This window comes from Chrysemys picta, chromosome 1 (assembly GCF_011386835.1).
Source record: "Chrysemys picta bellii isolate R12L10 chromosome 1, ASM1138683v2, whole genome shotgun sequence".
NCBI lineage: Eukaryota > Metazoa > Chordata > Testudines > Emydidae > Chrysemys > Chrysemys picta.
In genome coordinates, this window is record NC_088791.1 from 155557804 (window position 1) to 155572402 (window position 14599).

The window sequence follows — 14599 nt, forward strand, 5'->3', positions numbered from 1 at the left end:
GGAACTTTGTGACTTGCTGTCCCCTGCCCTGAAACGCCAGAATACCAAGATGAGAGCAGCCCTCACAGTTGAGAAGCGCGTGGCGATAGCCCTGTGGAAGCTTGCAACGCCAGACAGCTACCGGTCAGTCGGGAATCAATTTGGAGTGGGCAAATCTACTGTGGGGGCTGCTGTGATGCAAGTAGCCAAAGCAATCACTCAGGTGCTGCTACGAAAGTTAGTGACTCTGGGAAATGTGCAGGCCATAGTGGATGGCTTTGCTGCAATGGGATTCCCTAACTGTGGTGGGGCAATAGATGGAACCCATATCCCTATCTTGGCACCGGAGCACCAAGCCACTGAGTACATAAACCGCAAGGGGTACTTTTCAATGGTGCTGCAAGCACTTGTGGATCACAAGGGACGTTTCACCAACATCAATGCGGGCTGGGCGGGAAGGGTTCATGACGCTCGCGTCTTCAGGAACACTACTCTGTTTAAAGGACTGCAGCAAGGGACTTACTTTCCGGACCAGAAAATAACCGTTGGGGATGTTGAAATGCCAATAGTTATTCTTGGGGACCCAGCCTACCCCTTAATGCCATGGCTCATGAAGCCATACACAGGCAGCCTGGACAGGAGTCAGGAGCTGTTCAACTACAGGCTGAGCAAGTGCAAAATGGTGGTAGAATGTGCATTTGGCCGTTTAAAAGGTCGCTGGCGTTCATTATTGACTCGCTCTGACCTCAGCCAAAGAAATCTCCCCATTGTTATTTCTGCTTGCTGCGTGCTCCACAATCTCTGTGAAAGTAAGGGGGAGACCTTTATGGCGGGGTGGGAGGCTGAGGCAAATCGCCTGGCTGCTGATTACGCGCAGCCAGACACCAGGGCGATTAGAAGAGCACACCAGGAAGCACTGTGCATCAGAGAAGCTTTGAAAACCAGTTTCATGACTGGCCAGACTACAGTGTGAAATATCTGTTTGTTTCTCCTTCATGAAAACCTGCCCCCTTTATTGACTCATTTTCTGTAAGGAACCCACCCTCCCTCTTCCCCAGCTTGCTTTCAAACCAAATAAAGTCACTATCATTTAAAAATCATTTATTCTTTATTAATAGATTAGAAAAAGAGGGAGGGAACCCGGGTGGGATTTGGGAGGAGGATCGGTGGGAAGGAAAAGGCCACTAAAAAAAGGTTAAAAAAATGACAGCCTTTTGCTTGGGCTGTCCACTGGGGTGGAATGGGAAGGTGTACGGAGCCTCCCCCCCCCCCGCGTTCTTACACGTCTGGGTGAGGAGGACATGGAACATGGGGAGGGGGGTACAGGGACTGTAGCGGCAGTCTGTTTTCCTGCAGCCATTCCTGAAGCTCCACCAGACGCCGGAGCATGTCTGTTTGCTCACGCAGCAGCCCCAGCGTTGCATCCTGCCTCCTCTGATCTTCCTGCCGCCACCTCTCATCTCGAGCGTCTCTCCTGTCCTCACGTTGGTCCCTCCTGTCCTCACGTTCACTGGCTTCTTTCCTATACTTTGAAACCGTTTCCTTCCACTCATTCAGATGAGCTCTGTCACTGTGGCTGGATTCCATAATTTCTGCAAACATCTCGTCTCGCGTCTTCTTTTTACGACGCCTTATCTGTGATAGCCTTCGGGATGGAGGAGGGAGGCTTGAGGAATTTGCAGCTGCTGTAGGGAGGGGAAAAAAGAGAGAATTGTTTAAAAAGATACATTTTGCAGAACAATGCTTATACTCTTTCACGGTGGCCAACACTATTCACATTACATAGCACATGTGATTTCTGTGCAAGGTCGCATTTTGCCTCTTAATACTGAGTGCCTGTGGCTTTGCTGCTAGAGATCACAGGTCCGGGCAACAGAATTCGGCTTGCATGCGGCCATGGTAAGCCATTGTCTTACGGCTTCTGCGCCCTCCTTTCCCACATACCAAGCAAAGCCCGTAGAGTGCTGCGGTTTTTCTGTTAACATTCAGCAGCAGCAGAAAACAAACTAACCACCACCCCCCGCCATGAATTCTCTGGGATGATCGCTGTACCCCTCCCCTGTTATACCAATAGAATAAAAACCAGCAGGATCTTATTAAGAGGGATAAGGCAAAGATGCCACATTTATTGTAAATATACTGATAAAGCAAAAGATAAAAGTAAACAACGTTGTTTGACTACTTATTTCTTATACATACACACATACATATATATATAGAGAGAGAGAGAGAGAGAGATTCATTCACACAATCATTCATTCAAGTTCTGTATAGGTGTTATAGTTACCAGCCTAGAAGTTGCTCATGCCAAGTTACTGGCCAGGTATCTTGGTCATGAGGATGGAGCCGAGTCTGTGTCAGGTGCACCTGATGCTCCTGGAGGCTGGCAGCAGAACCAGAGACTCAAAGTCATCAGTCTTTAGAGTCCCTTCTTATAGGAATTAATTCCTATGTTAGTCTATGGGAGCTGTTTCATCCTGCTGTTGCTGACTCAATCAGCAGATGGCACATTCCTGTCCAAAGTGGCACATTCCTGGTGGCTCCACACTGTCCAAAGTTTGTGTTTCTCATCCTTCCAGGTGATGGGGTGGGTCCCAGTTTACCCTCCGGGGGTTTCTGGTCATCCACTCGACACATTCTTCGGCCGATGGATACTCCTTTTCTAGGCTGGCACCTCCCTAACCATCCATGTACATCAAGCATTCATCAGCATACATTCCATCCCTTAACCATATTTTAATTTACTGTCTCCACCACTTTCAGAGTGTGTGCTAATTCATTTGAGACTCCCAGCCCTTTAATCACAGAGGGTGGGGGTCTGTCCTAGGAGCAGTTGAATGAAGTGAAAGACACTTAACAGATTATAGTGTTTGTTTACATTGTATAACAAAGTCAGTTAACTTGTTTGTAAGTTTTACATAGTAGTCACAGGACAGATACAATCAATGGTTTCTACAGACAGTAGCTTACAAGTTTTAACAGAAGACCCAAGAGATTTTTGTACTTGGTGAAACTGTTGGATTTTAAAGTTGGGGGCCAAATTATGAGGGGGTCACTGTCTCTTGGGGGAATCACTGTTAGTACCTTCTTTAATATCCCTACACCCCCACCGCGTGGCTGGTATCAGGGAAGATCCCTGCAGGAACCAAACTAACCCCCCCCCTCCCGCCGCCACCCTCCCGCCATAAATTCTCTGGGATGATCACGGTACCCCTCCCCCCACCGCGTGGCTGGTAACAGGGAAGATCCCTGCTAGCCAAACGTGAAAAGCTCAGGGCCAATTTCCCATCTGCGCTTGGCTAACTGCAGGGAAGGATTTATTTTCAGCCACAGGCAAACAGCCCAGTAGGAACGGCCACCTCTGTCCCCTTAATTAAGTTCCCGTATTTCAACCAGGTTACCATGAGTGATATCACTCTCCTGAGGATTACACAACAAGATAAAGAACGGATGTTGCTTGAATGCCAGCAAACACCGGGACCATACGCTGCCAGGCTTTGTCAGGCAATGATACCAGATTACTTGCTGCAAGCATGGCGTGGTCAAGTGTCCTACCATGGAGGACGGAATAAGGATGCACTGCCCAGAAACCTTGTGGCAAGGCTTTTGAAGTACCTCCAGGAGAGCTTCATGGAGATGTCCCTGGAGGATTTCCGCTCCATCCCCAGACACGTTAACAGACTTTTCCAGTAGCTGAACTGACCGCGAATGCATCCCAAGTCCTCAGGGCAAAGTAATCATTAAAAACCGTTTGCTTTTAAAACAAGTTTTATATTTTAAAAGGTAAACTCACCTGAGGTCCCTTCCATGGGGTCAGGGTCTTGGATACTGGGTTGGGAGGGTACTTCAGTCAGGCTGAGAAAAAGATCCTGGCTGTTGGGGAGAACGGAGTGCTGGGTGCTCTCTGCAAGCTCGTCCTCCTCCTCCTCCTCTTCCCCATCCGCAGAATCCTCAGGTGTAGCTGATGAGACTATCCCCGACCCGGAATCCACGATCACAGGTGGGGTAGTGGTGGCGGCCCCCCCTAGAATTGCATGCAGCTCAGCGTAGAAGCGGCATGTCCGCGGCTCTGACCCAAAGCGACCGTTTGCCTCCTTTGTTTTTTGATAGGCTTGTTTGAGCTCCTTGACTTTCATGCGGCACTGATCTGAGTCCCTATTGTGGCCTCTCTCCATCATGCCCTTGGAGATTTTTTCAAAAGTTTTGGCATTTTGTCTTTTAGAACGAAGTTCTGCTAGCACTGAATCCTCTCCCCATATAGCGATCAGATCCAGTACCTCCCTCACGGTCCATGCTGGTGCTCTTTTTCGATTATGGGCCTGCATGGTTACCTGTGCTGATGAGCTATCTGTGGTCACCTGTGCTCTCCACGCTGGGCAAACAGGAAATGAAATTCAAATGTTTTTCCTGTCTACCTGGCCAGTGCATCCGAGTTTAGATTGCTGTCCAGAGCGGTCACAATGATGCACTGTGGGATAGCTCCCGGAGGCCAATACCATCGAATTGCGGACACACTATCCCTAATTCGAAATGTTAAAATCGATTTTGGCGCTACTCCGCTCGTCGGGGTGGAGTACAGAAATCGATTTAAAGGGCCCTTTATTTCGAAATAAATGGCGTCGTTGTATGGACGGTTGCAGGGTAAATTCGAATTAACGCTGATAAAACCGAATTAAAGTCGTAGTGTAGACCAGGCCTAACAGTGGCCAATACCAGGTGCTTCAGAGAGAGAAGTAAAATCCAGGCTGGACAATTATGAAATAACATGCTCACGAGAGTAGTTTCTTTTAGGGCTGTCAAATGATTAAAAACAAATGTGATTAATTGCAACTTTAATTGCACTGTTAAACAATAATAGAATACCAATTTACATTTATTATAAATATTTTTGGATGTTTTTCTACATTTTCAAATATATTGATTTCAATTGCAACACAGAATGCAGTGTACAGTACTCACTTTATATTATTTTTATTACAAATATTTGCACTGTAAAAGGACAAACAAAAGGAAATAGTATTTTTCAATTCAACTCATACAAGTACTGTATGTAATGTAAAAGTGCAACTTATAAATGTAGAATTTTTTTCATAACTTCACTCAAAAACAAAACAATGTAAAACTTTAGAGCCTACAAGCATGAATGGGCATACGAATGTTTAGCATATCTGGCACATAAATACCTGCCAATGCTGGCTACAAAAGTGCCATGCAAACACCCATTCTCACTTTCAGGTGACATTGTAAATAAGAAGCGGGCAACACTATCTCCCGTAAATGTAAACAAATTTGTTTGCTTAGCGATTGGCTGAACAAGAAGTAGGACTGAGTGGACTTGTAGGCTCTAAAGTTTTACATTGTTTGGTTTTTTTATTGCAGTTATGGAAAAAAATTTCTACATTTGTAAATGTCTGAACTCCTCTTGAATTCAATATCTTGTGTCAGTGAATTCCACTAGCTAGCTATGTACTGTTATATCCATTTTAAATTTACTTTTTAATTTCATTGACTATATCCCCTTATTGTTGTACTATTAAAGAGAGTAAATTAGCAGCCCCAATTTACCTTTACTGTAGCCTTCATTATTTTCATGTATTGCTATCGTGTCCGTTCTTATGTGTTTCCCATCTAAGATGTCGACCTAATCTTTTTAATCCGTCCTACTGTTAAAATTAGTAAGACATGGAAAAACTACCATTGTCCTTCTTTTTTACTTTAGCTATAACTTTTTGAGATGGGCTAATCATGGCTGAACACACATTTGGGATGAGAGTGTGCCACCACATATGTTATAACATTACAATATTTTTAGTGTTATTCTCTATTGCTTAAAGCAGAGTACCCTCTTGTTTGTTTGTTTTCATCATGATCATGCACTGAAAACAGCTGTTCATTGAGCTCTCTGCCATGAAGCCCAGGTCTTTTATGTCAGTGGTTAAAGTTGATTTAGAACCTGCCAGTATGTGTGAATAGTTCAAATTGGCCCTTCCTGATCAGTTTTGTTCCTTACAGATTCCTTGGAACTTTGGTAAGAAGGAAAGGGGTGTAACCTTGATGTCCTGACCAAAGTCCAACAGGGAACTAAATTCTCTCTGCAGTTTCATCTGGAAAAGCTATTCCTCACTTCCTTGTTGGTTGAGTGGTATTGCTGCTAGGTCTCACCCCAGAGGTGACTGCATGTGAGTGGTGGATAAAATGACTTCCTTGTTTGTACATCAGTTTGTTTATAAAACCCTTTGGGATGGAAGGTGTTGTAAAAATGCAAGATTTTTTTTTGAGTGTTTTAATCCATGCTGCTGTATTAATACTACACTGAATCAACAACATCTAAAACAAAACTCAGACTTAGCCATCAAAAAGTGCAGTCAGGTCTCAGCGAGGTTTATACTGATGTAGAGAGCAGCTTGAATGGCCAAAATGGTATTTGAGTTCCCATTAGTGATTTCAAATTGAGATATTCCTAAAGAGTTATAAAACTTCAGTGCCATGGGTCAGTAGAAGTCACATGGATCTCACAATATCACCTGGACCATGTTCCTGGAGCCCTGTCACTGGTTCAGCACGAGTACAGTGTCAAAATGGCTTGAGAGAGAGAACACTGATGAATTGCATGCATCTCTCTCAGCCAGTTGGAGGAGGACTGGCTGGCTCTGAATTAATAATAGACTATGGAGCCTTCCATCTCTTGGCTGATGATTCTAATTCAGCACAGGTTAGAAATGACTGAACATGACTATCACCCTTTTGCTGATGCTGGTGAAATGAGTTAGGGGTCTTAGACTAATTTCCATTGGGAAAGAGTCTACATTGCTAAAACCACCACTACCAAAACTGACCCTAACAGGTACCCTGGGCTTAGCAGTTTCAGATTGAGAGGCCAAGGATGAATGGACCATGAATAACAAAGTACTCTTTCAACTCTAGGGCAGGGTTGAGGCATTCTGCCAAGCCAGTGGCAGATTAACACATGGGCCTGAGGGGTCCTGGCCAATTTGGGGGCCCCCACAGGAGCTCTGGAAGCTGTGTAAAAGTGGGGGACCCTCTGGCGCTGGAACTGTGGCCCTGCCCTCTGGCCAGGCAAGAAGCCAGTCGTGGTAAGAGCCGCCCAGGTAGCCTGGGCCGCTGTTTGGAGCCCTGAACCCTCCACCTGCCCTGGGCAGGGGCTATGCTTCACGGCGGGGGAGTTAATCACCTTACCAGCTCCCTCCGCTGTGAAGCACAGTCCCTGCCACCACCACTGCTCCACACCTGCCTAAGGTTACTATGCCCATGTTAAAAACTAGGGGGGCCATGGCCTCCCTGGTTCCGGTGCCTCAGGGCCCCCAGGACATGGGGGGCCCAAATGTTATTGGGGCCCTGGGGCACAAAGAAGTCATAATCCGCCTCTGTGCCACGGTGTACTACTACTGCCCATTCTGTACCTATTCCATGGTTAAACAGAGAACACTGGTCTCTAAGGCTGTCTAGCTAGCTGGCACCTTGCATTAGCATTAAGCTCCCCTTTATATTTTAAGGGGAGTTTCCATTTCTTGGGAATATCCTCACTTGTGAATTTCTCTACTTTTTCACTCCTCTGCTGTGTCCTGCACTTAAGAGACCTTTCTCTTTCCTTGGGATGCTTGGTTGGTTGGTTGGTTTGCTTTCCTTTTTAATTTTCTGTCTGACCCCCTCCTTGTTTTTAGGATGCACACTGTTGAAAAGAGAAGTGTTTGCATGAGTGATACAATCAGGATGTTGTTGGATTTTATTATTGCCTGCACGACTGTGTAAACTCCTGAAGCTGCTCGGGAGTAGAAAGTTTGGAAACGGCTATTTTATTCAACTTCGAAAGCTTGAGAGATGGAATTATCATCTTCGCTAGTCCTAGGATTGCAGTGAGTTTGTGTCCACTGTGGAATGCCGCAGATTTAGAGCTTTCCCTTGTGAGGTCATTGGTCTTGTTGGAGTCAGAGGGTCGCAGTTCTTTTTCCATGTTATATAGGAGCAGGAAGCAAAGTGGGTTTATCTGCACGTTATAACTCAGTTTTCCTTGGAGGTTGAGTGGCTGCTGGGATTAGTAATGGGATACAGAGCCTTTCATCTTCTCCTTCAAGCCCATCCCAAGGGAGGAGTGAGTGTAACTGAAAGTTACCATACATTAAAGGCTATTGGATGGCCTATGCAAAATGAGTTTGGTTGGGTGGTCTCACTGTTGTCCCTGGAGGACAAATGTCCACAGAAAAAAATCATCACTGTCTTTGGCACAGAGTGGCCCCCTTGTTGATAGCAAAGGGGCGAAAGTTTTGAATAGACCATAGAAACTGTATTGCACTTTCCGGGTCAAGGTTGAGGCACATTTGTGTTGTGCAGGGAAAGCTTTCTCTCCTGCAGTTTGTGCTGTATCAGGATTCTGAGTAAAGAGTGACTGCAGGCTGAGATTTTCCAAAGTGACTAGTGATCTGTCTGCCTCCATCTTTGGATGCCCAATAAGAGGCATTGTAAAGAGGCCTGTTTCTCCAGTGGCATGGGTCAGCACTTTCTGAAAATTGGGCCACCCCAAAAGGCCTAGAACAGAGGCACCCAAAATCACTAGTTACTTTTGACAACCTTGGCCTCACTCTCCAGCTAGCAACGCACCATCTTTCACAAGTGCTAATTCCTTAAATGGATCGGGGCAGGCAACCTATGGCACGCGTGCCAAAGGCGGCATGTGAGCTGATTTTCAGTGGCACTCACACTGCCCGGGTGCTGGCCACGGGTCCGGGGGGCTCTGCATTTTAATTTAATTTTAAATGAAGCTTCTTAAACATTTTAAAAACCTTATTTACTTTATAGACAACAATAGTTTAATTATATATTATAGACTTATAGAAAGAGACCTTCTAAAAACGTTAAAATGTATTACTGGCACGCAAAACCTTAAATCAGAGTGAATAAATGAAGACTCAGCCACCACATCTGAAAGGTTGCCGACCCCTGAAATAGATTATGGAAATTGGGGAAATAGATGGGCACTGTTTGCTACTGATTACCCAGAGCCACATTTATCATTGTAGCATCTTGCCCAGCAACGCACAGCTCCTGAGAGTAGGTCTTTAGAAAGGCAAATCCTTCCTCCGTACTATATACATGTAAATTGTTAACAGATTTTACTGTGAGTCTATGGCAGCTAATCCACATAATTGTATTTGGAAAGAACATAATGGCACATAATTTGTAGGTTATACAGTACTTATTGTGCTTGTTCTGGCTTTGAAGTTTGTCAGTACGTTCTGTATGGGTTTTAGACAATGCAATAAAAGCCATTTTAAAAGAGAGATTCTCCAAACCAGGGGTGAGCCATTAGTCTGAGAGAATACCCTTCCAGAGAGGCCGTACAGATGGAGATCCAGGCTGCAATAAACAGGGCAGCTGTAGTTAACACTCTTTATTAGTACTAGTCGTGTAGATTTTAAGTGTGACATTCATCTAGACCTATCAAAGCATTTTACAATCATTAATGAAGTATTATTCACATTTAATGAATTGGGAAACAAGACCAAATGGATTAAGTGACTTTGCCCAAGGTGTCACAGCAAGTCAGTGGCAGAGCTATACCTCTCAAAATCCCCAAGTTACCTATATTCCACCCACATTTGGTGTCTCCTTCCTTTTATTGTTGAAAATTAGTTAAATGAGAAATGCATAATCATGTGACCAAAGTTAAACAGAGTTATTTACACCGAAGGAATAGATTTCATGCATTTTAACGTTCCTGCTTTTTGTCCCCCTCATTTTGGTTCTCTGACACACGTTGTGTTCCACATTTACATCTTCGCAAGTTGAGAGGATTGGGCAGAGGTGGGAAAAGAACCCCGACATTCTAAGGCTTAAACCTCTATTCTAATCAGGGGTCTACAACACCTTATTGATGTTATGTATAAGCATAAGATTGCTGGCTCTCAAATTCAACTATTATGAGTTTGCCTTTAAGTGTCTCTCTCTGTATTTCTTAGGTGTTTTTAATGTGCTTCTCACTCTGGAATCTAGGAGCCTATCTCGCCAAGAGCAGAGAGAGAAATCATTTTAATGTAGAAAATTACCCTTGAGTCAATCTGGCACCATGAACAGAGTGTTCAGATAGACAGCTGATAATATACCATGTAAGCAATAAGGAAGTAGCAGCTCTACTGAGTGCAATGGAAGCTTTTACAAAGTCACCACTGTACAAACAAATCACCCTGAAATTTGAAGTTGATGGCAGATAGGCCTCTCCATCAGTCAAGCTGAATTCAAAATTCTTTATTAGTGTGACAAGTTACATAATGCTGCTAAAATGTTAAAAAGACACAAACCTTGGGTATTTGTGAAAAGTAGGTCTAGTACATTAAAGCCCTAGCCATGAACCAGTTATTGGGCACTGTACAAACATATAACAGTAAGATGGTCCCTGCCCCCAAAGAGCTTACAATTAGAGATAGTCAAAAAAGATTGACAAAATAGTTTCCTATTGAAATATGCAGCTTTGTCAACCTCAAAACATTTCATGGGAAAGTACCGATTTTTCGATAATTTTTTAATAGGAAAAAGTGTAAACTTTTTTGACAGCATGGAAACGTTGTTACTTATACACATGATGTCAAATATACAGTTATAATATTAGTGTTCATTTAATGTGCTCTATTTAATATTAAAGTTAAAATGAAATAAGTCCAAACAAAATGACCACCTTTTGAAATTTTCTGACGCTACTGAATTGAAATATTTCTGTGGTCCCAAATCAAAACATGTTGGAATTTTGATTTTGTGGGACATTTCAAAATGTTCATTCTCAATTGGGACCTTGTTGGAATTTCCCATGGAACAGAAATTCCAGTTCTCAAACAGCTCTGTTACAATCTAAGTATCCAGAATCCCATCAGGCTTTATAGTCAGGTTTTGGATTTTATCCTATCTCCATCGGTCATTCCTGTTCACCTCTGACTCCGGCTCTGTCTGAGCTGGGGGGTGGTTCCCCTGCCCATGCTCACACTAGCGCAATATCTACTGGTGTTTGGTGGGTTTGTATTTTGCACAGCTCAGCCATGCTTTCTCTGCCACTGCAGCTACGCAGCTATTCTCACTAGCTCAACGAGACCTAGCGCAAGTGTGTGTACATGAGCCGGGGGGAGTCACACCCCTAGCTTGTAGTGTAGACATACCCTCAGGGGCACGGTTCTTCCTATGTGATGCTATCTCTGGCCTTTGTTTTTCTCAAACATCTCCCCCCACCCCCCTCAGGATTTTTTAATGGAAAGTCTCCATCAGGTATGAGAGATTGGAGGACTTAACATTTCTCAGCTCCCTTGTATTTCTGACAGTGGAGCAGAAAATGTCTCTCCATCTCTGTCTCCTTTGCAACACTGCTTCACAAGTTTGAGTAGCAGCCGTGTTAATCTGTATCAGCAAAAACAACAAGGAGTCCTTGTGGCACCTTAGAGACTAACAAATGTATTTGGGCATAAGATTTTGTGGGCTAAAACCCACTTCATCAGCTGCATGGAGTGGAAAATACAGTAGGCAGGTATATATATTACAGCACATGAAAAGATGGGAGTTGCCTTACCAAGTGGGGGTCAGTGCCAGGGCCAGTGCGCCCCCCCCCCCACCCACTGAGGCGTCCCACTCCAGCTCACCTCTGCTCTGCCTCCTCCCCGAGCACGCTGCCCCTGCTCTAATTCTCCCCTCCCAGACTTGCGGCGCCAAACAGCTGATTGGTGCCGCAAGCCTGGAAGGCTGGAGAAGTGGAGCGGCGACCGTGCGGCAGCCCAGCCCAGCCATGCTATAAAAAAAAAAAAAAAAATGGGGGCACCGCTTTTTGGCGCCCCCAAATCTTGGTGCGCTAGGCAACCGCCTAGTTTGCCTAAATGGTAGCACCGGCCCTGGTCAGTGCTAACGAGCCAATTCAATTAAGGTGGAAGTGGCCTATTCTCAACAGTTGACAAGAAGGTGTGAGTATCAGCAGAAGGAAAATTATTTTTTGTAGTGACCCATCCACTCCCAGTCTTTATTCAGAGTCTGTTTTTGAAGTTTTTTTGTCGAAGAATTGCCACCAACAAGAAATTGCAGAACTGGAATTAATTTGCAAACTTGACAGCATCAAATTAGGCCTGAATAAAGACTGGGAGCGGCTGGGTCACTACAAAAAGTAATTTTCCCTCTGTTGATACTCACACCTTCTTGTCAACTGTTGGGAATGGGCGACATCCACCCTGATTGAATTGGCCTCGTTAGCACTACAAAAGTAATTTTCCCTCCCTTGGTATTCACCACTTCTTGTCAACTGTTGAGAACAGGCCACTTCCACCTTAATTGAATTGGCTTTTTTTCCCCCAATGAAGCATGTATGCACGCAGTGTAGATTTTGGTGGTGTTTTTTGCGTACCATTGGTTCTCAGGGATAGAGCAAAGTTTGGGAACCAATTTAAGATGTTATCAAATTATTTTAATATTATATTGGTTGATTGAATTTGTACATTGGATGGCTTTTTTGGTGTAGAATTTAGTGACTGAAATCCTCTGAATTTACTGTAGGGCCCAGATATAAAATAATTTATTGCTCATTTTGGGAGAGGGGGGGTAGGGGGAGGAAGGAATGTTGTTTTTTTTCCCCCTGAAGTTGACTTGTAGAGCCTATGGGTGAAATTTTGACCCCACTGAGCTCAATGGCAAAACTTCCATTGAGTTCAGTGAAGCCAGCCTTTCACCTTGTAGCCTGTTCTTAATAAATTTACATACCTTTGGTGAGAGTCTAATCAGATGATTTTCCTAGAGCAGACATTTTATCGCCATTGTTTAGTGGGAGTCCTTTGGTTGGTTATTGGTGTATATATATAGCTGGACAAGGTAGGGACGGCCTCTGTTGTACAGGACCAGCACAATGGTGTGCCAGTCATGACTGGAGACTTTGTGTGTCACTAAACTGTCTGTTATTAAACTTTTGATTATATTGAAAAGGGAGGGCTGGGGTTTTTGATGGTGTCTCATGCTTTCTTGTTGGGAATATTTTTTCAGTGGCATGGTAAATGCCTTCCCACCAATTTCCTCTAGCATACTTTGTTTTTTTTCAAACTTAGTATCATGTTAGAAGCATTATCCCTCTGTTAATCAAATAGGACTGTTTAGCCATTACAGAGAGTAGTTCAAGGCAGCAGTATGTTTGGTGGGCAGTCCCTAAATTAAAACTGGGTTCCCAGGGGTCTTATTTGTAAAGACTTCTCATGTTCCATTGTGTCACTGACTTCAGAAGTGGGTTGAATGCAGCAAGGGTCACTTGAAGGTTTCAACTAGTGTAAATGGTGGAGTCTCTGTAACATGATGTCTTTAAAACCATGATTTGAGGACTTTAATAGACCCCCTAACTGCTGGCAGAGTTACTGAAGGCACAGGGGGTGAGGTTCTGGCCTGCAATGTGCAGGTGGTCAGACTAGATGATCATGTTGATCCCTTCTGCCCTTAGAGTCTGAGTCTATAAGTGACAACATAAAAAAAAATGGACTGTTCTTCTAAGCCCTTTGCCCTGGGGGTGAAATCCTGGCCTCACTAAAGTTAGTGGAAAAATTCATTAACTTCACTGGGGCTAGGATTTTAGGCAGGGACTCTAAGAGCATTGTCTCTGACAAATGATTGCTTTACTGAGTATATGGCAGCATCACTGTCATTCTAAGTACCAGGTCATACCATGCAAAATGAGGGCCTGTCATTAGTTGCAAGTCTAGGCTTTCCAGACTCTTCATTAGGGATGATTTTTTAGATGCAGAAGAGCTTGCTCTTGGGATAGTTTTAGATGATATTGATGTACCTTTCTTAGATGCTTTTTGGGCACTTTCTATCTACTCAGTGATTTTTCAAGGGACCCACATTTTGCTATGCAACACATGATGAAATATACAGAAAGGTACTTTCCCAGTTATGAAAGTCTAATTCAGTCGATTGGATTCTGCCAGTTGCAAATACTTTATATTAGGGGAGGGACACATTTGTGGTGGTACTTGACAGAGTTGGAAAATCAGTGCAGTCTAGGTTTGAGAGGCTTCACATTTGATTTTAGAGGGGCATTAAGGTAAGTAGTGTGACAGGAAATGAAATGGAGTGGGAACAGAATCCATGTCTCACGTCTATGGGGCTTGCTTTCCTAGCTGTGAGAGGGGGATGGGTACCCCACTGTGAAAATGCTGATTGATTATAGAGGCTTCTTTCTGCTAACACTTTCCACATGCCACTTTAATCATTGCAATTTTCTTTAGCTGCATCAGTCTTTAGAAGACCTGTGACTATCATAACTGAGTCACGTCTCACTGTGCTACCTTTTTACTGATATGCCTTTGGCTTAGGGAATTAAACTTCTTTGTGAATGCATAGAAAAGCAGGAGACATTGTGTGGAAGTTCTCCAGTGTGTAAACTTACGGTGCTGTTCTATTAACACTTTAAAAGGTACCTTTTTAAGTCTGTCATGAATTGCAAAATGGCATGCAAGCCTAATTAGGCCTTGTCGTATGAGCTCAGTTTTTTACCATAGTAAGATTCTTCAAGCAGGGCCTAAGGTGTGCATAAAGCAAGTGAGAGGCATGCGGTTAATTTGTTCTCAAGCTGGTGGGGTTCACAAAATGACCCAGTCTTTCA

General features: G+C 44.0%; 2 protein-coding genes across 4 annotated transcripts in view; one reads left to right on the forward strand and one right to left on the reverse strand.

Annotated features, from left to right (window-relative positions):
• The window catches only part of NME7 (NME/NM23 family member 7), a 200517-nt gene that overhangs the window by 183774 nt on the left and 2144 nt on the right, over window positions 1–14599 (forward strand). The window lies entirely within an intron of this gene.
• Window positions 1258–4304, reverse strand: LOC135982105 (uncharacterized). Its single transcript, XM_065587339.1, has 2 exons — window positions 3773–4304; window positions 1258–1664 (listed from the first exon to the last, which is right to left on the reverse strand). Exons 1-2 carry the CDS (start codon window positions 4302–4304, stop codon window positions 1258–1260), a joined length of 939 nt encoding a protein of 312 aa, XP_065443411.1.